Source organism: Paramisgurnus dabryanus, chromosome 21 (genome assembly GCF_030506205.2).
Source record: "Paramisgurnus dabryanus chromosome 21, PD_genome_1.1, whole genome shotgun sequence".
In the NCBI taxonomy this organism is placed as follows: Eukaryota; Metazoa; Chordata; class Actinopteri; order Cypriniformes; family Cobitidae; genus Paramisgurnus; species Paramisgurnus dabryanus.
In genome coordinates this window covers 14778346-14806096 of record NC_133357.1, presented here as the reverse complement: position 1 = coordinate 14806096, position 27751 = coordinate 14778346, and the positions used below count along the sequence as shown (strand labels likewise).

Sequence of the window (27751 nt, the reverse complement as noted above, 5' to 3'; positions counted from 1 at the left end):
AAATAAATTTGATGGACCTAAACAAATGTACGTTTTTAATGTGTAGTTACAAGTTATGGTCAGCAGAGGGCAGCGGTGTGAGGTAACAAACTTGAGGCCCGAGGTTTGACTCGAACTTTTTACCTCTTGTTTTGACAGCTTCTTTGGTCGGTTGCCAACCATTTATACCACTAGCTAACACCTAAATACTTTGTTGAAATTATGTTTTTACAGTAAAACCAAAAACTAAAAAGGCCTATAAAGCATATATGATAGGCTACGTTTTAAAATTCATAACCTTTATTTTGGAAAAAAAAAACTTAACGGAGCTTGGTGAGAATCGTCTAGAGTTGCTAAGATACAGCATAAAGATGTGCATAGCAATTAGTTTTGATAATGATATGCTTCCTCTGTCAGGTAAGCCATTCATTATTTTTATATGTTGCACTTTTTATGTGACACGCCTGTAAATTGTATGTGAACATTAGTAAAAGTTTCTCCACACTTAAATAACATGAATCTAAAAATGTTTTTGGCACTGCAGTTATTGCTGCAAAGCTTTACCCAAAAGTGATCCAAGCAGAATGGAAGATTGTCTACTCATATTAAATAAATCAATAAAAAATGATTAATTTTAAAGGCAATTGTATTAATTTGTTATGATATTAAATGAATACGTTATTTTGATTGAACTCATCTGAATCTTAACAGACTAAATTAATAATGTAAATTAATAATGTCATCGACTGCTCTACGTTTCTTTGTTCACGTTGGAAACAAACCACTCATAAGTAAGCATTGTATTAAACGAATTCAAAAGGTTTCAGTGAGATTTGATAAATTGCTTTAATTACAAATGCATTCCTGGGCCCCGGGAGTTCGTCTCTTATCTGTCTCTAACTGCGGCTTCCTTTCTGCAGCCTTTCACTCTGATTTACAGCATTTGGAAAGCAGTCAAGGTTTTAAGAACAGCTGTGACAAAGAAGCCATTCTACTTACCTTGTACCCGGCTGCTTTATTGCCCCATGGGATACGAGGTGAGTCTGATGAAACTCGTTTTTTTATGAGGCATTCTTTGTTGTAGCTGTGTGCATTGCTGGGAATCCTGGTTACAGTAAGGTGAATTTTTTTGGGTTGGAATTTTACACAGCATCTGAAAGTTAAACTTAAGACAACTTGAGACGTTTCCAGTAAGAATATTTGCATTTATTTTATTTACATAGTCACCGTAAAGGATTATATTTCAAATGTGATTGATAGAACATGCTCAGGTTATCTCGGTACACCATAAAGAAATTGCCCATTGCAAAATAAACAGCAGTATCTCTGTCATAAATAACGTTCATCATTTTAATTTAAAGCTGTATTTCTTTATACTCCAATACTATTTAGTAAATGATGCTCTACAGAAGACTAATGGCAATATAGCAGCATCATTCACAATGCCTAACATTTGGTTCCATTGTGACACTAGTGAATTGTGCGTTTGCTTTACTGGGTTAGTGATAAATTTGCTTAAAACAAGAGTATGGCTGTGTCCAAAAGCTTATGCGGCTTTCACACAGGACGCGGTTAAACTATTTTGAACGCGGCGTGAGCACAACCTATGCTTCGCTGTGCTCGTGCTTTGGTGGACGCAACAACAAACCGTCCTCGCGTGGCGCAAGACATTGAAATGAGTGGGTTTTATAGCACAGCAAAGCAAACACTGTGTCATGTCTGAAAGCCGCATTAGGCAGCTGCCTCGTGAGGCAATGACTTCAGTGGCAGCTTACAGTATTGCATGAAGTGGGCTCAGGGAAACGCATTCGGACAGCCTTCATAGGTAACGTAATGCTGCGTTCAGGCCAGCCGTGGTAGAGGCGTCAAGCGCGAGTGATTTCAATGTAAAGTCATTGTGAAGATGCATTGACGCGCGTCTGGAGGTCTTGTGGGGCAAATGAGCCGTTTAGCGCGGTGCGGTAGACGTGATTCCGCCTCATTCGCATATTTAGTTGCCACGGGAAATGCTTGAGTTGAAAATTTGAACTTTGGCGGAAAAAGAACGAGCTGCTTTAACCAGTCAGGAGCATGCTCTAGTAGTGACGTGATTAAAGAAAACAAGCAAAGTTGCAGAAGCCCCTCCCATGACACGAATTTTCGTGTGAATGTCTTGATGACTAGAATTTCTCGCCCCGCTTTCACGCCCGAATAAAGAGAGTAAACTCAAAATGTTCAAGCGGCAAACTAGACGAATTTGAAGCCTCAAACGTGGCTGGTGTGAACCCACATTAACGGAAAGTGTCTTTGTGACTACTAATCGAATATTTAAAAACTACAATACTAATTTCTCGATAGAAATGCAATCAAAAGTTGTAAAAAGTGAAAATGTAACATAATTTTACTCCAGGTGCTGTCGTGGCCACTATTTAATTTTTTCGAACTCGACCAGGCTCGACCAATCACATTCCTTGTGGACGCATACGCATAGCATTGTGAGACACATCTATGTATCCTTCAAAACTTGACCTGATTAAGGTCAAGATTAAGGAGACAGGAAGTAAAGCAAACACTGGATTCGGACGTGCCTTGATGCCTTCCTTTCTCGGGGAGCTTTTGGACGCAGCCTATATACGTGTAAACCTCTCGCTCATATGTTTTGGAGACACGCTATGGAGAAATCTAATGAAAACACATGATTGTAATATGGCTTACATACCATCTGAACCTGTGTAAAAGGTGTATTATAATTATGCTAAACAACTTAACAGAGTAGCCTACATATCCAGATTTGCCCCCAATATGATGAGCCGTGACAGCTGCGTTTTGACCAAAGTGCATCTGTAGATTGAAAAGCTCAGCATCAAATACTACATGCAGTATTGAAACATGCAAAAGATCTATCAACAAAACCATAAAGGTAATATCTCTACAGAACCAATGCTTAAAAATCAACTGAAGTGCAAAAGTTGTTGACCATGTAATTCAAATATGCAATGCATAGCTTTATTTTTCTATATGCAAAACATTTTAGAAGAAAGACATCTACAAGGTATACAATATAACTTACTAGTACAGCTAGAATGTTAGCCATGGGAATTTTAAATAAATGACTTAAAAATTTACTCTGGTTTGGCGAAGCAAATGTAGCAGTGACTACCATACTTTAAGGCCTTAAAGGGTCTCTCCCTCCAATTTTTGTGAGACGCACTTAATGCGAATGTTCTCGCGGAGGTTTCGCAAACGAGCACTGCGGCTTGTGATTTCCTCCACGTATGCTTTGGGGAACCAGCCCCTCTCTCCATCAGACATCCGGATCCCGTCTACCCACCCTGTGAATTAAAAACATGACAAACCGCATATATCTCCTATCTGTAGTCCTCCAAATTATTACTTGAAAGGAAAATCATATAAATGATTTTCTTACCGTCGCTAGTAATTGTTATAGCTTGAAGAATGTCCGCCTTCTCCAGTGTCAACTCATCGTGCTCCTGAGCCTGGTAGCTTTTGATGCACTGCACCTGAGATAGATCTGTACAGACATATACAGATGAACAGTTACATTGTGTTGTTGGCAAATGTCAGGATTGGGAAGAATTTGTTTTGCATTATTCTGGCAAAAATGACTCCACTGAATGGACATGCAAAGCCACCAACCACAATAACAAGTGATATGTCGGAAGTGATAAGTACACACCATCATTCTCATTGGTCTGCTCAATAGCTTCCTTTGGATTGGAAGGAAACATGGCTGTGATCCACCTCTGTTTACTGCTCCTGTATATATAAAATAAACCGTTCTTCACCAGGTTTTATGAATCCTGTGAGGATTATGTTTTAGAGAAACTAATATCTGTTTGTCAATGTGAGTTGTGTGGATGTTAATATTTGTGATTGTTCTCACTCTGTGGGTGACTTGAGCAGGATCTGATGTTTCAGCTGTTGTCCCTCACATAACTGCAGGTAGAAGATAAAGCCTGAGATACCTTGAAGTTTCTGGCTTAGATCTTTTACCTTAAGGTCTTCAATCTTTGCATGTACAAATACCATGAATTTCCATGTGCTGTGACAGGGAAGAAATTGTATCTTTACATTAATTTATTAAATAAAATGCGTTAAAAAATAATGAGGTATTAGAAATAATGAAGCTTTCTTAATCTTACTGTAATGAGAAAGTTTTTATTAGACTTACTCCTTCTTTCGGGACAGCAGAAGACAGTCATTAAACAGGTGAAGGTACACGGGCCGAGTGGTAAGTTTAAACTTTGACCCAGATATACTCAAGTTTTGCGTGTCCACCTCTAATAGTTCACCATGTTTGACTAACCAGCGAGACTGAGAGATCAGCGGAAATATCTAAAAAAAGAGGAAAATTTAACATAGCATAAACTTTGTTTCAAAAACTATTTTTCAAAAATGCCCATTTTAAAAGACACATGTTCTGCAAAATCCACTTCTACAAGGTGTTTGGATATAAATGTGTGTTGGCAGTGTATGAACATCACAACTATACAATAAAAAATCCACCCTCCTATTAAATATGAATTAAATTAAACCAGTCTCAGTAGATTAATGCTGTTCTGATTATCTTGTTAATGTGATGTCAGACAAACAATGCCACGCCCACGACCCCTGACTTAAAGGTTAATTTCACTCAAAAGCTAGATGTGTTTGTAAGCCCTTTGTAAGGTTAAAGCAGCTGAAAATATTATTATCGCAGACTGTATTCACAGGAATTAGATCTATTTTTAACCGAAACCGCTCACTGTCTTTTGGTAAGGGAGTGAGGAACTGTAGCTCATTTGCATTTAAAGGGACATCCATGAAAACAGCGCTTTTTTGCTCCCACCCAAACAGGGGCATTTTGGACATGCTATTATAAATGATCTGTTGGGTATATTGAGCTGAAACTTGATAGACACATTCTAGGCAAACCTGATACTTATATTACATCTTGTAAAAATTGGCATAATATGTGCCCTTTAAAGTATAGACGGTTTCAGCAATAATAACATAAACAAGCGGCTGTCGCGGTCCGCACGTAACTTCCGGTAAACTCCGCTAATAATACATAACAACAAAGTACTTTAAACGTAGTTTATTTATATAACAAGCAAAAAAACAACACATAGATTACCTAGGAAACCAAAACATGTGTTATTTTCGACGAGGCATTTGTTCAAGAGATCAGTTTAGCAACTAGTCAAAACGAAACCGGAAGTAAGGTTCGGATCCAGACGTGTATCACGTGCATCAGATGAAACCGTCTATAACAGTGGTTTTCAAACCCTGGGTCGTGACCCTCTGGTGGGTCGCGGAAATTAAAAACTGGGTCGCCACTCGCCAGAAAGATTTCAAAAAAATGTTACTAAAATAATTTATTCAATTTTATTATAAAAACTATAAAAATTGCAACACACTTGAATAAAAGCACAGTAAAATATCTTTTAAATACACTAAATAAAAAATACTCCTACACTGTGTCTCATGACCCATGTGCGTGCGCAGCTTACTGTATTAAATTCATAGACAGCAGATTAAATTGCGCACGGGGTCACAGCCATTTTTTAAATGATGCAATGGGAAATAAAAACTTCTAAATAAAAATAAAAATGTGTTTGGTCTGATTTAACAAAATATATATTTTTAATGTATTTGATTGGTTTGTCGAAAGTGAGCGCGGAAATGTTTAGTTGTTTGCTAAGCAAAGCGCCACCGTTACGACATGGTTGAGTTTTGCAGTAAGACTGACACGTTATGGTTCTGCTGTTATCTTTGAACTATTTTCGCTGCTGAAACCACAAAAACAGTCAACATTGCGTCTAAAATGTAAGTGGCTTAATATTAATTACTTGTTTAGTGAACTGTCATGAAATCTGTCACATTTTCAACCGTAATGTGATGCTGCTTAACTGTATCATGTTATTAAAAACTTCACATTTTTACCGCAGTATGTTTAACCCACTTTGTCAGTGTTAACTCACTTTGTGTTTGCTGCACTTATTTGTTTAACTTAGCGTTATTTATTACATTATGCACTTTCGGTTGTCATTGAGACTAAAGGATGCAGAATCATTAGCCTGTTTTGGTGATTGTTATTGGCGTTTTAATCTAACGTTACTTGTCCCTGATAAGCGGACAAGCATTGATGTCGAGCCCTGCGACGTGTTTTTAGACTGCTTCAGTATAAGCTAGGTCCAATCTTTAAGACTCCTCCGTTGTGTTGCGTATTGCGGCTTTCACATAGGATGCGGTGTGCGCTGCGCTCGCCGCTGGGTTCGGCGCAGCCAAGCGATTGTGCTCTGATGGCCAGACCAAAGTAGGCGGGGTTTTCAATAAATTACTACAGTGTTTATATTTGCGTTAAATAGTCGACGAGGAATACAGAGACTGATGTTGCTCATCTCCATTTCACGTAACTTTAACCATACCTACAACAAGCTGCTTGACTTAAACCACACCTAACATGTCAACTTGAATTGCTTACGTGTTTCCATGACACGGCTTTCCTTCCGATGTCTCTGTAGGAGCATAAACTTGTATTATAAAGCTCTGAGAATCCCGAGTATAAGCTTTCGTCCATTTTGCTTGTTTGGATGCCCCATTTCTATTGGCCGCGCGGGTAATCGTCACAGAGCGCAGCGCAAAAGTTAAACTATTTTGAACTTTGACCGCGGCGTGAGCGCAAGCTGCGCAAGCTGCGCTCCGCTGCGCTCGCGCTTTGCTCGGCGCAACAAAAAACCGCCCTCGCGCGGCGCAAGCTATTGAAATGAATGGGTTTCATAGCGCAGCGCAGCGCACACCGCTTCCTATGTGAAAGACCCATATGTCAGTTCTTCCTCGTTTTTTGCCCATTTTCATAATTAATGATATTATGAATTGCAGTGAGGTTGATCTCATTTGTGCCCCCTGAAAAAATGAAATGCCCATCCGTGAATTTGTGTCTGGCGTCGGGTCTGCTCATTAGGTAATACATACAGATGCGCGCGTGCACGTTTCACCGGGCTCACTCCACTATGACGGCTTTCGGCCCCACCCTGCTTCATGCTACTAAGGGGGGGGGTAGAGTGTGGGTCGCATAATTTTTATTTTTTTAAATTAGGGTCGCTCCTAAAAAAGTTTGAAAAACACTGGTCTATAAGATACCTCTGAAGCCTCCAAAAATTCCTTATATGTTATTTAATAAATTTCTGTCTACTAGTTAGAACCACATTTTAGTGCATTATCTTGTACATCCATTATTGAAATAACAATCCCAGAATGCATTGCAGCGAGCTCAGCTAAAAATATATAATATGGTAAACGAAGTGGAAAAAATGATGATTGCTTTGGCTAACTAGCTGTTGCAAGGGTGTTATAGCTTGTTACTGTGTGTTGCTAAGGTGGTAAAGCTGTTTGCTAGGCATTCTTTAAGTCAGTTACTATGTGTTGTTAGGGTGTGCTAGTTGGTTACGGTTTTGGTTCTGGTTGGAAGGTGTTGCTAAGGTGTTCTAGGTGTATATATATATATATAGAAAGAGAGTGATTGGGGCTTTGTGTGTGTTTGTTGTGTGTGTGGTTTCTCTGTTTACATTAACCTTGAACTGCTTAATGTTATAAGAAAATACCTTGCCCTCAAAGTGAATCTTCTTATTTAGATGTATTAGCTCTTCCATCCTCTTCATGGACTGCACACTGGAGTTACATTCCTTTATAATCTAGTGCAGTAGATGATAGCTTTTAATTCATTTAACACATATATTCATATCCTTCTAAATCATTGTTTGTGACAGTTTTACTTCCTCATTGTTAATCTCTTACCTTTTTGAGCTCATTAAGGGCTTTGGTGGCTGTGTCCTCATCTCGTGATCCAGGAGTTGTTCTTTTAAGGATATTCTACAATGGACACAGCACTATTAAATAGACAAAATAACACTAATGGTGGACCATCTGCTACAGATTAAAATAAGGCTTGTTTTAGGTATAAAAATGGATATTTAGTACTGAGTTTCCCTGTTTACATCTGGTATTAAGATAACAACGTGTGATCACCATCTGTGACAGACGTTATTAGCAGGTGTAAAGCATGGCTCATTATACTTCAGTTTAGGGTCCTATAATCTACGCAGTACAAATCGACACAGAAGTACAAAGCTACGCCGTACAATCGACGCAGAAGTATAAAGCCCGCCTAACACACTACTATGAGCACTCTGCACGTGGATGATGGCATACCTCCACCAGCATTTTGAGACGTGTGATCCTTTGAAAAGGAAGGATGAGAAATGAAGTAAGAGGAAGCCTCTGGCATATTGGGTCCTCTTCCAGGCGGGCAAGGATTCCAGGGAATTTGGGATTCTCTTGTCTAAGAAACCACAAAGCAAATGTTTGCACCTCTTAAATTTGGCTAGGATCAAATCATGTATATTTTGGCACTGATGGTTAGAAGGTGTTAGGTTTTCCTCAGATGCTTACAGAAGCCGCTGATAGGTCTGTTCCTGATAAGCTTGATTGGTGACATAAGGCAGATAAACTCTCCTGAGAGCAGGACAGTGTTCAAACACAATGTCACAAACGTCAAAACGCAAAATGTCCTCTTCTAACCTATGCTCCAGATCTTGAAGAAACCTATGGAGAGGGAATAGATTTGGAAAATACAGATCTTAAAACAGGAATTGGGATTCTAGGAGACTCTAGGAGACACATGTGAGATTAGTAAAGAAGCAAGAAAAAAGCTGGTAACATAAGCCAAAAGTCATTGCTTTCTACAATAAAATAAAGATTTTTTCGTTATGGGAGTACACATCTGGGATAAAGACAGAAGTGCAGAGATAGATCTCTTCAAAAAAGTTTAGCCTATTTTCCCTCACCTTTCACTGACTTCTTTTACATCAGGCAGTTTGGAGAAGAGCCACTGTCTCTCCTGTGTGCCCAGACACTCACAGAGCTCAGAGGACATCATAAAATGGTCAACTGCAATAGACAGACTGCGTATGTATGAGGCCTCTGATGTCACCAACTCAAACTTGGCCTGAAGTAGGAAAAATGTGTCAAGATCAGATTTCCTAGCAAAATGTGTTGGTAGAATAAAAAACATTATGAATGTAAAATCACCTCCTGTAGTTTACGCTCTTCATTGCTGAAGTTGTCCAGTTGTCCACTGGTCCGAACATCAGGGATATCCTGCCAAAGTGAGAAGGCGGAGCCTCTCGATGAGCGAAATGAACTGGATGGGGAAAGGTTGCCAGAAGAGACTGAGTCCACCCTTTCCTCATCAGTTCCAGGTTCCGCTCCCTGCTGCCTCTGAATTTCTCTGTTAATAGCAACATCGCTGTATTCCTGATACAAAATCACTGAGAGAGGATGAAAAATTTTAAATAGGTATATAAAATATGCTTAAATATAGTTTAACCGTAGATGCTTTATTTTGCAGACTAACAGTTTGGCAGGAAACGTGATAGACGTTTAGAGCTACTGGGAGGGCTGCCTCCTTCCTCATCAACCGAAACTCTTCTCATTCTGTGAAAAACAGGGCAAAAGTAATTAAAAAATTAGTTCTAAAATTCAGGTAAGATGTTTTCTGTTGGTAATAGAGTATTATGGACACCTTTGCTTGGAGATCTTTCTCTGAACATGCAGGTTAGAATCAGTAGAGGGCAGTGGTGGTGCAGACCCCACAGGGCTATGTGGCACACTGTCACTTGATCCCCCTGAGAAACGTTGTCTGGAGTTGGGTTTGTCTACAAACACAGAAGGGAGAGAGAAGGTATACAAAAGAAATAAACCTGAAAATGTAGCACCCAATTGTCATAATGACATCACAGTACAAAAAGTCTTTCATTGAGCTAAACAGTGCTCATGAGTCACTTACAATCTGGACTGAGGTTTCCAGACAGGTGGCGGTCCCGGGAGGCAACGCGGGCAGAGAGGGACTTGCCCAGCTTAAGGGTAAAGGAGTTTTTCCTCTGTGAGAGTTGCAGGCGGGAGATGAGCTCAGAGGCAGAGAAGCGCCGGCGCTCGTTGTCTGCTGAGCGAGAACGGGGGAGTGGCAGCAAGGTCTCACTGTTAAGGGCAGGGTCTTCCAAAGCCCCACAATCCTCTAGTCCTAGCCTTTGCCTACCCCCATCAATAACGCCCCTCTCTAATCTAGTAGTCTCCTGAAGAGAATCCAAGGAGGATTTCGGAGGGGTTGAAATGGCAAAAGGAGAGAGTTCTTCATCTAGCCCTGGAAGTGGACTGGAACTTTGAGATGTGGGTATGGTAGAACCCACCGTGCCAAGCCCTCCTTCTACGAAAGATTCAAAGGATCCTGGGATCAGGTAGTCGCACTCCAGGCCAGGGCTGCTGAGAGCCGAATCAATCAGATTGTCTGGAGAGTACACCCTCATCTTACGCCCTGTTAGCAACACCAAACGACATGCCAAAATTCACATTGAGACCAAAACACCTTTATCTATTAAAAATAAAATCTCACAATACAGAATTTTCTATACAAAATATGTCATTAACTGTAACTCCTGTATGCTATTCAGTCTTGAGAGATACAGGAACCATTGCACCTTGACAAACTATTTGTGGTAATGCAAGAATGTGGGAGGTATGTGTCATGACCCATTAAAGACTTACGTATGGACTTCTCCTTTATGGATCCCAGGGATGTGCGTCTCTGTGGACGAACTGGGTCCAAAGATGGAAGCTCTGTGGGGGAAGATGGAGAACTCTGGTGCTGAGACTCCAATGAGTCCCTGTCCCCAGGGACCCATGTAGGCGAGAGAGGCAAAAACAAGCCTCTAGAACTGAGACACTTAAATCCTGGTTCAGGCTGTTCATAAACTGTCTCAGGTAAGTCAGTAATGGGTGTCCACATTCGATCCCGGACCACCTCCACAAAATCTTCCAGTGTCGGGTCTGTAGTCCCATTCTTGGCCCAGTCAGAAGGCCTGTTTTCATTGCATCTTGCTGGCTCAGAACAAGGGGAGGAACTGGGCTTCTCTGGTGTGTGTGATTGAAAACCATTAGTGCTAGGCTGTTGAAGGTCAAGGAAGGCCAACGTCTCTTGTTGGCACACGGCAATGTGTTGATGCTGCCGCAGGAGAGGCCTACCCTCCCGAGAGTCGCTCAGAGCTTGGGTCTCAACTGTGCCTGGAAACCACATGTCAGAGCTCTCGCCTCTGCAATGAAACGCTTGGAGGTGAGGCTGGAAGTCAAGTAGAGGAGAGAATCCATAGCCAGGGAGCATGGCTCAGGAGGCACATGGGTACTACGAATAAAAAATAAAGACAAAAAACATAAGATACTATACCTCAGGTACTATATACACATAAATACAAGTTATAAGTTGAAATACCAATTGAATAGTTGATATGCAGTAAGAGTATTGAAGCTTTAAAATGAATGTGAGTAGCACAGCTCAGGTTTATTCGGTTCATTTTAAAATCTCTGATCACAGATTTTGTTGTTGTTGGAGCTGTTCATAGGTTTGTGCATAGGTCATATCTTAGCTTTTGTATCTCCACATATGAACACAGAGAAGTAGATCCCTCTGGCCATTGTTTTTATTGTGTCAGCGCAAACTGATGCACAGTAAAGCTCTTCTTATCTCTGCAGTTTTAGTGGATTTGGCGTTCCTATGTGTAACCGGTTAAAGTCTAGCTGAAAAATATTGCAGGCTCTCCTCTCCCCCATACTGTAGCAAGCTTGGCTCAGTCTCTACTGCTGGATCTTCCTGTTGTAATTAAAGAGAGCAGCATGCAGCCCTCATCCCCTGTACTTATCTACATCATTTACAGCTGGATCCCTCACTCCAAACATAATGGCTTCTGTACTGCTGCTTTAGCATGAAGATGTCGGTCACATGAGGACACATCTCTACCATTGCTAGCAGCTTATACCTATGCCACACAATGGAAACCCTGACAGAGGAGGTTAACTTCGATTCTCTTCCTGGCTTCTCGATCTTTTCTTACATATTTCGCCTGTTTCCAAACAGCTCTCCATTTACCCAAACAATCTGGGTCATAGCAGAGGCAACTCTTATAAGCATTCAGTGTCTTGCCTTAAGGGACAGGCAAACCTCAGCAAGCTTAAGCTGTGACATTTCCTGAGCTATTAAAGCAATAAAAACTCGACAGGCTGTCCTTTCTGATGACCCACAGCTTATCCAGTGACCCATGAAATAAAAAGAGATGTTTTCTAAACTTAGAGATGAAATCCTACTTAGAATGCCGGTCCAGTTGCCACTAGATGCCTTAAACACTATACAGTACAATTTCGACTTACATCAACCAGCCAAAAGGAAAGTAAAATAAAATAAACCATTGTTTATTGTGAAATTGTAAATCTCCATACACTCAAACATCTGCTGTACATCAGTTTTCTCTGAGAGCACAAAAGAAGTCTTTTTCTATCTCAGTCTCTCTCTGAAAGCCAAATGTACACAAAGCTAATTCTTCTTTTCGACTGCACGATTCAACATGATCCACACGCATGAGTACTCGCACACATACATATGAAAAGCCCAGTCAACACAATCTGACTCTCTGTCTTAATAAAAAATTATACCCACATCTGCACAACAAACACACTGCACAACTAAACCCCAAAACACAAATGGTTACCTGTTCCCTACTCAAACAAAGGATCCCATTATTTCTCCAGATGGGGATCGTTCTCAGGTGCACAGGAGATTCGAGAGTTATGGAGCAAATCTGGTTTCTCACACACACATCCCGGAATAATAGTCAATTGGTTTATTACAAAGGAATGTGATGACTTAAATGAAAAAAGATTTACATATAATGATTTATGCATTATGACCAACAGCTAAATGGTGGTCTTTGTTTTGCAAAAATGAATACAAATATAAACTACGCTTTTATATCCAAGTACATGAGCTTCAACAAAATGAAATGTATTGTACAAAGAGCAACAGCAATTTTGTAAATCATTACTATAAAACAAATTTGATAATACAATACAGCTCATTATGAAACAGCCATATATTCAATTTCATCTCTCGTCCCTTTTAAAATTTACAGTGAAATCCACCATGTAATTTTCCTTGTTCTCAACATGTTATTTCCTGATGTTTTGGTCTTTGTTGTATATATTTTCCCTGTAATTTTGGAGGGGTCCTGTAAGTTAGGGCGTCTGCAAAGTAAATGAATAGAAAACTGCCATCTTCTTTATTGTAGCTGTGATCAAAGAAACAAATTCTCTCCTATGACCACCATGCAGACAGTAAAGAAGCACATGACAAATATGTAATGAAACATTTAGCAGTTTAAACAATAGCAATAGATAAAATTTGTAAATATCAGTAGACTGTAGGTGTAGGTGTCTAGATGGACATAATGTCTACTGCTATGAAGAATGTGCTGTAAATAATGAACCTATAGTGCAAAAAGTGCCCACAAATCTACCAGTCAAAACACAAAATCAGGCAGAGGAAAGCACTCTTGCCCCTTTTTTTGTCTTAATTTGTAGATTTTGTAGCTTGTTTGGGCACAGGGTCTAACAGTATGGTGTGATAGGTTACTGTTTGTGTGTTACATTACTCTGAGGCAGACTGACGCCGCTCTTCTAATTGGCCTTTAAGGAAAAGCAAAGATTCAGGGTGCATCATGGCATCTGCCTTTTACAATTTCGACTCATTTTCAGCTGCTTAAACTATGGCACATTGTTTAAAATGCAGGTGGTGACAAAGAAAGACCACCTACATGTATATATTTTCTATGTTGTTAAGCCCTAAATATAAACGCCATAAGAGTAGTGCATGTTACTTATGTGCTAGTAATTGTGTTGTAACAATTTTATCCAAACATGGCGTTCCAAGGTAACATATTGTGGTAGTAACGCAAAAGTCATGGGTTTAAAGTCCTCCTGTAGTGCATAATATCACTTAAAGGGGGCATATCATGTCAAATCTGACTTTTGCCTTGTTTAAGTGCTATTTAATTGGGTCCCCAGTGCTTGTATCAACCTAGAAAATATGAAAAATATCAACACAGTAATTTAGTTTTGGTTGACCATTCTCTGCAAGCATGTAAAAAATAGGTCAGTGAAGTTTGGCTCCCCTTGTGATGACAGAAGGGGATCTTTTAATATATTACTGCCCCTGAATCTGCACTATCCAACCGCAGCACTGCCATTTAGTGTAGAGAGAGAATATTTTATAGCACAACTGAGTTTTAATTTCAACAAACCACAGTTATGGTGATCAGTGTTTGCATTTCATCAGCTCATTTGCATTCTAAAGGACACACCCAAAAATGGCACATTTTTGCTCACACCTACAGAGTGGCAATTTTAACATGCTATAATAAATTATCCATATGATATTTTGAGCTAAAACTTCACATACATTCTCTGGGGACAACAAAGATTTATTTAACATTTTAAAAAAGTTTTGTGAAATATCCCCTTTAACACATCTTTGAGCATCATAATAATATATGTAAAATTTTAACCTGTCACAGCAATTTCTTCATGCTTTAAAACAGCCTTAATGTAACTCTTCACCATTCCTCATACACTGTAAAACCTAAAAGTTGACTCGACTCAAACCATTTAAGCAAACCGATTGCATTCGTTTTAAAACATATACATTTGAGTACTGTGAACTTAAACAAATTGAGTCATATGTAGTTTTGCACTTATATTTAAGTTCACACTCATAAAAAACTAAATAAAAAAGCATAATTGCACATGACTCAAGTTCACAGTCCTTAAATGTATGTGTTTTAAAACTTAAATGGTCTAATGCAACCGGTTTACTTAAATGGTTTGAGTTAAGTTAACTGTTAGGTTTTACAGTGTATACAGTACACGGATTTATGAATATGCAAATTAGTCCCTGCCTCTACTCAATCTCACAGCTCAGGCCAACTATATGTAAGTAGATGCTGATTCGGCAGTTTCAGACACATATTTACTAAGTCCGGTTTCACACAATGCATACGTAACGTGCATATTTAGGAAACTGAGGCGATTGTAAACCCGCTGGAAAGAGACTTTGGAAAATTCAAATTTTATGGAGAAAATACTCAGCAATGGTGTTAAATGATGAATTTGAACATGGTTTGTTTAAAGCATATTAAAAACACCACATAGACATACAGTATAAACAACCATAAAACTTGATTTTCAACACAGGGGGACTTTACTCATCAGGGAACACTCATACTAAACAAATACCACAATCTCATGACATTTGTTAGTATTTTACAAACTTATTTATATACATTAAAACAATTTACACTCTTAAAAGTGCTGGGTTGTTTTTTTAACCATGGCTGGTCCAATATTGGGCAGAACACACTGCTGGGTTAAAAACGACCCAATGCTGGGTAGTTTTATCTCAGTTGCTGGGTTGTTTCAGATTATAGAGCATGTATAGGTTTAAATTCTGGAGGGGTGAACGGGGACAGCTGGAGGTGAGAAACACTTCTTTGTTTGTGTTTGGTGTGGGGCCGTCTGATCCTTTAAAGTGCCTGGAGCCTTCCTCCACCTTCTCCCTCAAGACAGACACCGAAATCCCTTTTCACATAAGCAAGGCATTGACATTGCCCTCAAACCTCTCAACACCAACATAACAAAGAGACAGAAGCCCACAGGTGCAACAATGCCTGGTGTATGGTATTACTATAACAAGCTATGTTTGGATTGTCTTGAACCACAAGTCTTGTCTTAAAGAAAAATGTTGCACATTTATCTGTGCCCTCAGCTTTTAACATCAACACCTCCCATACTGAACACACCCAGTTAAATACAGGAGGTTATGCACACAGACAGTATGCTAAATGTTGAAAACAAATCACTATAATTACATGCTGCAGTTTAGTTTATGAATGTTTGTAACTAATCAACTAATTTATTAAACAGTGTTGTGTCAGTTTTTCCTAAGGCCATTATACAAGAGATATATTTTTCTGTAGGATTTAACAATATTACATTTTAGTTTTTAATTTCATGTACACTGCGAAAAAAAGTGTACATGTACACTGCAAATTTTTCGGTTCAACTTAAAGTTACCTGGTAAAAATGTTTAGTTCATTTAACTTAAAAATATTAGTTAACTCAAATTGCGTAAAAATGTTGTCACCTAATATTTTTAAGTTGAATTAACTCATTCCATGCCAGCCATTTTTGAAAAGTTGCCTGCCAGCATTTTTTTGTGATTTTCACAATGAAATAACAGACCATCTTTCAAACAAACAATAAACGAATAAAAACTGGAAAAAAGTTTCATCCTATCTATATTTTTCTCTCTGCTTATAAACTCTTTAATATGGGTATTTTTCTTTAAAAATACAAATTTTTTTAGCAAAAAGCTGAAAAGAATACATTTTTGTGAAGGAAATTTAGTTAGAGATCAGATTCAGATCGATTATCAAAACATACACAGACTTTAAAATTAGTAAATAATATTTTGGCTTCAGTTTTTTTTCATAAATTGTCCATTTAGTGGATAAACGCCGTATTGCAGATTTACATAAAAGTTCATCAGGAACACTTTTTATGCAAATGTTTTCTCCTAATTGACCAGATAACTTGTCAATGGCGAGGAAAGAGTTCATTTTAAGGCAGCCAGGTAACCTAGTTTTATAAGTTTTATAAAGTACGTTAAAAAAATCTAAATAATTGGTAAACGTATGCTCATTGTTTATGTTAGCAAAAGCATTTATTAAACCGCCTTACAGTAAAAAACAGTCAGTTTTACAGTTTCTTTTTAGACCCCTGTTTAAAAACCCTGACTCTAATCCATGTCCATTAGGTTTAGTCTCAGACGGCACACCCACAGATCACACACAGCCTGTTTCCTAACCGTCTGATGCATATTGCACAGAAGAATATACAGGATTTGTTAAAATACCAATTATTGTCTTTATTTGCAGAACTTTAAAAAGTTACTTAATTACAAGCCTTGAAATAACTGCGTGTACAGAGCAGCAGATAATTCCCAGCAGAAGTTATAAAAAAGCACTAGCAGCTTTTCAGGTTAATGTTGTTCTTTTGTGTAACGGTACTTTATAATGTATTGTTTAATTTGTTTATCATCATGATTTACATGACCTCAACCTGCAGATGCTTTAAGCAGTCCTCCTGGGTTTTTACGGCCCATATCTTTAATGTGCTGTTAAGTTTGTGCCACATTAAAATAATGACCTACTTTTACTGTTTTATTTACGTCACATTCATTCACACTCAGCTTCCTGTTTTCTTTTACTTTGTTTGAGATGTGAACTGAGCCAGTGATCCCCCCACCCCCCTCTCCTTTATTATATGGACAGGTAAAGACTAGTCTCTCTGATTTGCTTGTTTTGAAATGTGATCAGGTACGCTGCATGCGCCTTAAGATTGACCAAGACCATGCTGCAGACTGCATCAATATTTGTGATATTGTATAATTTACACATATTAGTTTGAATGCAATGTTTGTGCAGCATAAATATCCTTTACAAATTAAAATCACAGTTTACTGTGTCAAGATCAACACTGAAAAAAATTATTCATTCAATTTTCTTTAAAAAAAATTTTAAGGTAAGTGGTTGCAATCAATTTACTTAAGCTACATTTAAACAAAAGTTTTTTAGTTTATTTTTCAAATTATTATTTTTTTGTTTAAATGTAGCTTAAATAAATTGATTGCAACCACTTGCATTTATAAAATTGAGTAAATTAAATGAATACTTTTTTTCAGTTAATTCTGTGTCATACTACACATTTGAAGTGTACCAAAAAAATGTCCTTTTTACTTTTATGAAGGGTTTTGATCCACTTCAAATGTTGATTAATTTTAAATTATAAAAATATATTGGAAATCATCATTTATTTAATACAGAGCTATTATTAAGATTTTCTATGAGAGCACTGTAATATTTAATTATGCAAGTCAATTCAACCTGCTCTACTTTTTTAAGTTTTGACTAAAAATACGTTGACATAATTTAGAAAAACAAGTTAAAATTGTTTAACTTAATTTGTAAAGTAACATAAAAAAATAAATGTTATGATATATTTTTACAGTGAGGCTGTACAAAGCTAAAGTATTTTATTCCCATTAGATGAAATGGTTCCATGCCAACAGCGTGCCTGAAAAACCCGCAGGCTACAAAGCTAAACAGGTGTGCACAGAGCAAGAGAAAGGCCTTTTACACATACCTGTAGGGCTTGGCTTTTTCAGGATCGCTTTCACAGACAATCACAAACATGTGCACACACTCGCACACCCATGCGCACATTTTGTGCAAGCTTGCATTATGAGAGAAGCATGACGCACATTTATGCGTACATTAAAAATAATTAAATAACTTGCTTCTGGCTAACTGCCAGGTGGCGTGTGCAAACCATTAAGTTTATCAAAAAGTATGATAAAAGTTAACATAATATAACAACCAATCAATTATTTACTTCTATATGTCTTGGAATTCAAGGGCCAATTGCAAATGCAAACAAAACAATGCATTGGTTAACCATTAAGCCTTCCGTGCAAAGCAAGTTCATTTTCATGGCCGACCTCCACTCACAATAAAGATCTTTGACACATGTAGACACATTCCCTGAATTACTGCGCTTCTGTCATTCCACTTAAATTGCCCAGTAAGCTGTAGCCCGGGAACAAACAAAGAGCCTCGTCTGTCTAAACTCACGCAACAAGAACACTCCCTGTTTGTCCAGCCGCATCCTATCAGTACCGCTGGGGGAAGCTAACTGTCGTACTAACTGTCGCACAAACAAGGCCTGTTCTTACTGCTCTCTTCCGTCACCATCTGTTCATTCGGCAGGTGAGCTCTGCTGTTTTTTCAGCCCTTACAACCTATTTAAGTCCAATCGTATACTAATAGAGTTGAGTGAAGGATCTGGATAACCCTTCCACCCCGAGTGGCCTTGTTGACCCGATTTCGGTGAGCCGAATGAGGGTAAGTGAGGAGAGAACTTTGCATACAGAACCCAACTGGGATAGAGGATTACTAGGTGTGGCTTGGCGTCTTTTTCCCCATACTGCAGATCCAGTGCATGTATGTGCAGATACAGAGTCAGCCTGTTGCCTCCAACTGACAGGTGATAGGGCAGGTGCTTCAAATTCAAAGAATAGTGGTAGGGAGGGGAGTACAAATTATTTTAATGTATGAAAGAAACTGTAAATCAATCCCGCTTAAGATGAATTTAACTGAAGTGAAAAAATGGTTGTGTACCATGGTTAGGGTTAACAAAAATACCACAGTATTACCAAAGGAACATGCCCACAAAACATGGTATTACTTTGTAATCACTTTGTATGTGTTATTGATGTCCGATAAGTGTAATAATATCATTATTCACTTCTTTTTATAGTCCATCCAGAAAAACGAGTTTTTATGTGATTGTCGTGGGCAAAAATGCTTGATCTTGCCACACGTTTTCTTAAAAAATGCGATGGAATATGCGGGATATTTATGCAATTTTATGCGATGAAATTAGGGAATGTTGCCAAAATTGCTGGAATTGCAAAAACTGCGTGAACTTGCAAAAACTGTTTGCATCTTTTGCAGCTTTTCATAGATGTTCACATCGCGTAATTCTGTCACTTCCTAACATTCCCATGACAACAGGGGACATGGCTCTGCATGTGTGAAGTAAATGCAACGATTTTCTACTTTCTCGATCGCATAATCGCGTTTTTCCGGAGGGACTAGATGTAAGAAACACCTGATGGATAAAGATAAACATGCTGTATAGCCTATACTTTTTTCGGCATATGTGAGCTTGTCTTTGACATGGTCTTAGTCAACATCAAAGATGTCAAGGTTTCACGGCATGTTCTTTACATTATGTAGGATTATTTTATGTAGAAATGACCTTGGCTGCGTTTTCACAGACAGGGTCACATATACATGCCAGTTTGTTGGTTGTACTGTTTTGTTTCCAAACAGTACCAGTGCCATCCAATGCTGTTCTTATCTCTGCCAGCATTCATAATGAATCAAGACCTGCAGAGAACTTTGAGAATGCAATGAGTCATGCAAAAACATTCAGCAAAAACACAGACTGGCACAGCCGAGGTGGAGGAGTGGCGAACCCTCCCACCCTCCAGTTCCCGACTGATGTTATTAGCTGCCAACAGTGGTAACACAAAGCACCACCAAGTCACACTCCATGAGATCTATCCACACTGAAACACACTGTTTCAAAAGTTCACTCATTTTAACAAAAATCCTTGAAGACACTGAAATGTTTGCGTGTCTTGATCACAATGTTGCAGATGTCAATCTGCTTGTTGTGTATTGTACTGGTCTACAATGTCCATCCATTGTGGGTGGAAGAAAACCACCTGATCTTACTTCAGTGAAAAAGGCCCTGTAATTGAGTGGGATAATCTGTTACTAAAAGGATATCTGTTACATCTCCAGTGGAATGACGCTGCAATGGTTTTTTGAGGCTGTACAGGATGAGAATAAATAAAAGTGAAGATGAATAAGGGAGGGGGACTTTTCTGTGATGTGATACTTTTTTGTTTACCCCATATTCTCAAGTGGCCTTTAACCCATGGTCCATGACACAGCTTTGATGTTGACTACAAAAAAATCAGATAATATGTGACCCAGTCAGTAAAATCCCAGCTAAGGTATTGTTTGTGCGTGAAAGTATAACTTTGATATCTTTAATTTTGACTGAGTAAGGTAATGTCAAAGATTAAAATAAATCAATGATCACTAAAATTAAACTTTAATGCTCATAATCTCATAATTCGATGAGGCCAGTTTGTAAGAAGTTTTTGAGTTGTTTTCTATAGTAAACATTTGAAGCATCCATTAAATAATATACATTTATCAGAAAAGCTAAATTGCATAAGATCTTGCATAAATAGAATATTTTTAGAATCAGAAAAGATTTGTTTTAATTATAAATACACATAATAATTTTATCATAAATTGAAAAGACTTAATTAAAGGGACACTCCACTTTTTTAAAATTATGCTCCCCTAGAGTTAAACATTTGATTTTTACCGTTTTGGAATCCATTCAGCTGATCTCCGGGTCTGGCGGTACCACTTTTAGCATAGCTTAGCATAATCCATTAAATCTGATTAGACCATTAGCATTGCGCTAAAAAATAACCAAAGAGTTTTGTTATTTTTCCTATTTAAAACTTGACTCTTCTGTAGTTACATAGTGTACTGAGATCGACTGAAAATTAAAAGTTGCGAAATAGGAAAAAACTCTTTGGTTATTTTTTAGCGTGATGCTAATGGTCTAATCAGATTCAATGGATTATGCTAAGCTATGCTAAAAGTGGTACCGCCTGACCCAGAGATCAGCTGAATGGATTCCAAGACTAAAACTAAACTTATCTCGGACTAAACTGGTCTCATCCTAAAAATGTTTGTGTTTAGATATTTTTACTGGAATGAAAATATCTGGACAAGAAAAAGTTCAGAGTTCCAAGATTTGTATTGTTGAATAATGTTTGTCTGGGCAGTCAGGATAATTGCTGCTCCTCTCACAGTAGAGGAAAGCATAAAGCCCTCCATCAGACAGGTGTTAGATCAGAAAGAAAACAAAACCCTTAAACACATGTTGCACACATGCCATGAACAGTCAAATCCACTACAGACAGATTAGCAAAACACACTAAATAAATATGCAACAGTACACTGACATGAGTTTGGCAATACTTATGACTTCAAAGTCATCAAACGGATTTTCTATTTATCACTTAAATCTGACTCAGTGAAGGAAATCTATCTGCCATCTTACCTTTAATATCTTTATAATAGCACACTGCTCAATTTATATTTCTCAATATTTTCTTATAGACAGTGAGATTAGCTCAAAAGAAAATTGAGACTGTTGCTCCTGCTGATCAGACATATATTTGTATATAAGTCCCCAGTAATTTTATGTGTCTCAAATAACATCTCATTGATGTCACAAACCATGCTCAGATTTGCAAAGATACCAAAGGACTCAAGCATTTATCATATATCCAAAACCAAATCTGGACATTGCTATCAACATTAAAGTCATATTTCTGTACCCAAATCTAAATGTCAGCAGTTTTCCTGTTCATGTCTATTTTCTTTCCTGAGCTGTAAAGGCAACTACAGGCAAAATGTGACTGAATCTAAATCTCATTTAAATAAGATTAATGTATTTATCAAAGTGTTGCTTTTTAATCAAAACAAAATATAGTACAGTAAGCTTTACTGAAAATAAAGAAAACAATTCTGCATCGTATCAGAAAAACAAGTAATTAAATAAGTTATTTAAATGGTTAATCTAACCTACACAAAAGCAGCCCTAAAACCCCCACAGCAAGACCCCCATGCAGTTCAGACCTCCCCACTGAGATTTTCTTAAAGAAGAGCACGCTGACATTGAGTTCTGGCTGTGCTGCTTTCTGTCCATGTACAGTCCTTTAACAGTCTCTCGCTCCAGACATGCACTCACCTGCCCGACTCATCAACCTCAGCTCACGCATACACGCTTTTACCATATCTGCTCCCCGGAGCACTCACATATTTATGCCTCATATCCTGCTAAATCTAATGCAATATTATGCATGCAAAATTAAGTAGCTTGTAAGCGCTCCGTAGCATCGGTATATTTACATCTGACTGCGTCTTTTAGAGGTGCTGGAGGGCAATGTTGCTGCCTGCTTATAGGATTTTAAAGCTGGACCACATCCCAGATCAATCGTGAGCTTTGTCCGTACAGGTGAGGTATCAGATTTGCAAAGCAAAATATTTTACTTCACGCATAAGCATCTGTTTAAGAAAAGTAGGCTAGCAATATGAAGAACCTGCGTGACAAATAAACGGTGAAAAATCTTTGTTTATAAGGCCTTCACCATGTCACACTGTAAACAGGAAGTAGTTATATTTTTGCACATTCTGTAACAGAAAAACTGTTTGTTCACAAAAATGATATTTTAGGGCAGCGCTTGAATCATGATGGCTGAACAAGATAGTGGGATTCAAATATCTGATAGCAACTTTGTTTTTTTTAACAAATTGTTTTATTAAAAAATTTAAAATATTTATATTTTTTAAGAATGTCAATCTTTTGATTTCATGGCCTTATATCCCACTTGGGATGAAGTAAATAAGTAAACTTTGCATTGAAGGCATCATGCACTTGAGTTGCAATAATTTAAAACAATTTTTAATGAATTAAAAATCCAAAGGAAGCAAGGAAGGAGTTAACATGACAAATATCACAAATTCGCTTAAATATAAATGTTGCAGAATATTAAATATTTAAATAAAGATAGCAAATAGAAATAAAAAATTGCATGTAATAACATTCAAAATCCCTTCTTTACGTTTAACCATTTTGAATCCTGAGTTTTGGTGATCTCAGATTTTTGGATCCCAGCATAAGTACAATCCCTTCTTATATAGTCAAAAAAAAAAAAACAAAAAAAACAAAAAAAACTCAACCTCCCAGTACATTATGGTGTCATCAGCCAACATGCAACAAATCTCCACAGATACAGATGTAAAGACGGACAGTACCTCATTGGTATCAGTGGACTGCAGGGTGGACGGGGTCCAAAACCGGTGTGCAAATCCAATCCATACAAGATTGAAGCTGAAATGTTATAGCGCCCATGACTTCTTTGTGTTCCTCTTGATTATCATCTTTCCCATGAGCTTCACCCAGTTCAGTTTCTTACTGCAACCAAAACTTAATCAAAACCAAAAAAATAACTACAGACTGTTCAAACTACTTAAAAATGCAGGTTTCTGCTCCATATTGTTCCCCTTGGCTTGTCTCTCCGGCAGCAAAAGAAGACAGACATTTGTCCTCTGCTCTCACGCCGTCTCACGCTCCCTCTGCCAAATATTTATGGTTTTATTTCTAACACCTGCCAACAGAGGAAAAGAAGCAGAGGGAGACGCGAGCTGTCGTCTGGTTCATAAGAGAGTCCTTCCTCCCAAAGAGGGACACGGAGCACAAGTGTGTGTGTGTGTGTGTGTGTGTATGTGTGCAAGTCTGGATTCCTATGTGTCAACAGCAGTACTTTGCAAGTGGATAGCAGTCAGTTGGTTAGGAGGGGGGTTAGTTTGGGGGGAAGTGAGATAGAAACGGGAAAGAGGAGGGTGGGATAAAGGCTGAATGTGAATATCCCTCTTTGCAAGCGAGTGTGTGCATGTGCACGCTTATAATTGGCTAAGTATCGGTTTGAAGATGGCAAGTAGCTGAGAGGGCATGCTTGAACTCACTCAGATATGCTCTTTAAATCCTCTTCGACTCACATACACGCTCATTTATTGACTTGCAAGGACTGAGTGGTTTATCAACCAATCACTAGAGATGAGCTAACATCATTGGACTCTTTGGCAAGACTGATGGATCATCTGTTAAGCTGGTGCTCTTTTGTTAACAAAGCCCTTGTATGTTAATCCGTATCTGGTTATTGACGTGTTGGGACTCAATAATCAAACAAATGGTCTTGTGTAACAGGCTGCAGCTAATAAGGCACATTATTAATTCGGAAAAAAGGGCTGCTGTCCAAGTCGCATATTTCAGCACTTTGACGTGTACCAACCCACCCCTCCTGCAGGCTGAACAGCACAGGAACGCACAGCAATCATAACAATCAAAAAATGAAAGAGAGAGAGAGAGAAGCAGAGAGAGGGGAGAAGTCACAGAGCTCTGGGCTATAGAGATTTTTTGGTTCTGGGTGGGTGGGGTTAGAGAGAAATCATTAACAGAACACCTGCCTCATAAAATATTTTAATAAATCTAAGTATCTATTTAAAAGCTAGAACCATACAGGTCACATATTTTTAACAAAAAAATGCACTCTTAAAACTATTTTGTTTTTTTAGAATGTAGACAGTTATTGAAAATATTTCTGTAGCTTAACCGGCAAGGTGTGCAATGCAATGTTGAGGTCAAAGGTCTGATTACCAGTAAACACTAAGGTCTGGGTTCACAGACAGGGCTTAGATTAAGCATCAAGTAAGCTTTTGTTAAATTCGGTCATTTAAAGGTGCAATGTGGGACTTTAAGAAGGATCTCTAGACAGAAATGCAATATAATATATTTATTGTTACCTTAGAATGAGCGTTTTTTATCTACACATGCCACGGGTCTCCTTACATGGAAGTCTCCCACATGTGTTTATAGTAGCCCTAAAGCAGGGGTGCCCAAAATCAGTGCCTGGAAGTTTATAGTATGCGTCGTCAGAATTTAATTAGCAGGTTAATGTATGTTTGATTAGGGTTAGCGCTAAACTCTGCTGGACACTGGCCCTCCAAGACCGCTTACCCCAGCCACAAACAGACAAACTGTTCAACAGAGCGAGTTTCGTCCCTACGATGACAACATGTTTGTCCTATGGCAGCTACCGTAGCTTCTCTTTACCTTTTGAGACTGAGGTTGGTTGCAATTCTCAATCTCACCGCTAGATGTCGCTAAAACCCACACTGGACCTTTTAATAGCTTTTATAAATGTGTCTTAGAAAAAACTTTAGTAGTGTACGCTGGGCGGTGTGTACAGTACGCAGGCACAATTCTGATGACGAAAATTGCATCACATGCACCGTACGCGTACTTTTGGGCCTACACAAAAAATGGACCATACTTTGGCCTTAAAGGGACATTCCACTTTATTTAAAAATATGCAAATTTATGCTAATAATAGAGTTACACATTTTATTCTTACCGTTTTGAAATCCATTCAGCTGATCTCCGGGTCTGGCGCTAGCATTTTTAGCATAGCTTAGCACAATCCATTGAATCTGATTAGACCATTAGCATCGCACTAAAAAGTAACCAATGAGTTTCAATATTTTTCCTATTTAAAGCTTGACTCTTCTGTAGTTACTTCTGCGTACTAAGACCGACATATATGGCTAGGAACTTTACTCTCAAACTGGCTGATAATCAGTAATTTTGCTGATGTAACATGAGAACATATCGTCGTTCCACCATATTATAAAAGTATAATAGCAGAGAGGGACAAAAAGCACTAGCCTACCGCAATGCATTTTCGTTCAGAACTTGTAAACCAACTGAAACAGGCAAGGAGATCAGTGAGTACATAATGGCTACTAGGGCTGTCACTTTTGTGAAAAAATCATTTTCGATTTTTAATATATAAGTGTTCATTGAATCGATTGTAAAATCGATTTTCCATGTCTAAAAAAGACGTTTCCATTTTCAACGCCAAATAACAGACAAATGTAAAGAGAGCGCCTGAAACGCACAAGTCAGCAATATTTCTTATTCATTGTCATTAAGTTTCGTGCAGAATAAAAAACAGCAACAGTAGTGCAACATTCTCTAAAAAAATATGCAGAGTGGACTGCTGCCATAAATGAAAAACATTACTGCAGGCTTCAACCGGCTGCTTTTATGATTTAGGCAATTCAAAAATTATTTTAAATAATGATTCGATCCATTTCAAACAAAATGAAATTTAAATAGACTTACTTGAAGTTGAGAACATGCTGTGTATTTTTTTATTAAACGTAACCGACACTTAGGCGGCACTAGGCAGGCATAATGAAATGCGCAAAAAGACTAGGGCCATTACAAATTATTGGTCAGGAAAACAAGTCACAATTTCGACGCTCTCTCGTGTTGCCCAGGTTTTTTGACGTTGTCCTCCATTTTCTTTGCAAAAAACTAGATGCAGCGATTGAAAGCGTGAAACTATAGGTGCGTAAAATTGCTGGGTATTTTCTGTCTAGCTTTCGCACACCTACTGCACTTTCGGAATTCTTTATTTTCTTTTTCTGCTTGTTTGTGAGTTTTGTTACATCTATATTTTTAACTGTTTAATTATTTTAAAATTAATAGTGTACATTTGGTTAAAATCCATTGCCTATTTTCGTTTTCGAAACATTTTTTGGTTGGTCCGATCGATTGTGCAATCGATTTTCGAACGAAAAGTGACAGCCCTAATGGCTACCGTAGTTGCAACATGCATTTGGAAAAGCGAGGCGCTAGAGAGCACTATTCCTTTGAATGCAATATACAATTTCACCACTAGATGGGGGAAAATACTACTTACTGTTCCTTTAAGTGACTTTGAATAAATGTGTCTGACAAGTAAATTAGTGAAAAACACTAGAAAATGTTGTAAAATCTACACTCTTAAAAAATAAAGATGTTAGAAAGAGTTTTTTTCAGTGATGCGATACAATAACCTTTTTATTATCCAAAAACCTTTTAGTCAAAGGGGACATTTCATGAAAATCTGACTTTTTCCAAGTGCTTGTGTCCCCAGTGCTTGTATCAACCTAGAAAAAAAAACTAGTAACTTAGTTTTGGTATACCTATACCATTTGGCTACCCTTGTGATGTCAGAAGGGGATAAACCCCCCTTAATCTGCACTATCCAACCACAGCACTGCCATTTAGTGCAGAGATCAGCTCATTTGCATTTAAAAGGACACCCAAAAATGGCACATTTTGCTCACACCTACAAAGTGTCAATTTTAGCATGCTATAATAAATTATCTATGATATTTTGAGCTTGAACTTCACATACGTACCCCGGGGACACAAAAGATTTATTTTACATCTTAATAAGTCTTGTGAAATATCCCTTTTAACATTCTTATTTCTTACCTTTTTAGTGCCTGTAGAGCCTTTACCACACCAAACCTTTTCACACGGATGCCGTAGAAGAACCATTTCTTTTATACTTTTTTAGAATCTAAAGAACCTTTTTTCACCACAAAGGACCTTTTTTTAAACAGAACTATATGATCAACCTAGAAATCCTATATTTTGATAAATGGTTCTTGATAAGAAGTTTGTAAGAATCTCTGCTTCTATGAGTGTGTGGTATGTTGTTTGGGAGTTAAAGGGT

The 27751-nt window shown here is 38.1% G+C and overlaps 1 protein-coding gene across 1 annotated transcript; it reads right to left on the bottom strand.

Annotated features, from left to right (window-relative positions):
• Window positions 1-1163: 1163 nt before the first annotated feature.
• On the bottom strand, window positions 1164-23930 carry arhgef19 (Rho guanine nucleotide exchange factor (GEF) 19). Its single transcript, XM_065285830.1, has 16 exons — window positions 23436-23930; window positions 10564-11197; window positions 9809-10333; window positions 9545-9677; window positions 9377-9456; window positions 9052-9290; window positions 8808-8968; window positions 8413-8565; window positions 8173-8302; window positions 7759-7833; window positions 7566-7655; window positions 4151-4314; window positions 3863-4021; window positions 3656-3735; window positions 3386-3490; window positions 1164-3290 (listed from the first exon to the last, which is right to left on the bottom strand). The coding sequence occupies exons 2-16, from the start codon at window positions 11174-11176 to the stop codon at window positions 3133-3135; spliced, it is 2865 nt and encodes a 954-aa protein (XP_065141902.1). The 5' UTR covers window positions 11177-11197; window positions 23436-23930; the 3' UTR covers window positions 1164-3132.
• Window positions 23931-27751: the final 3821 nt, after the last annotated feature.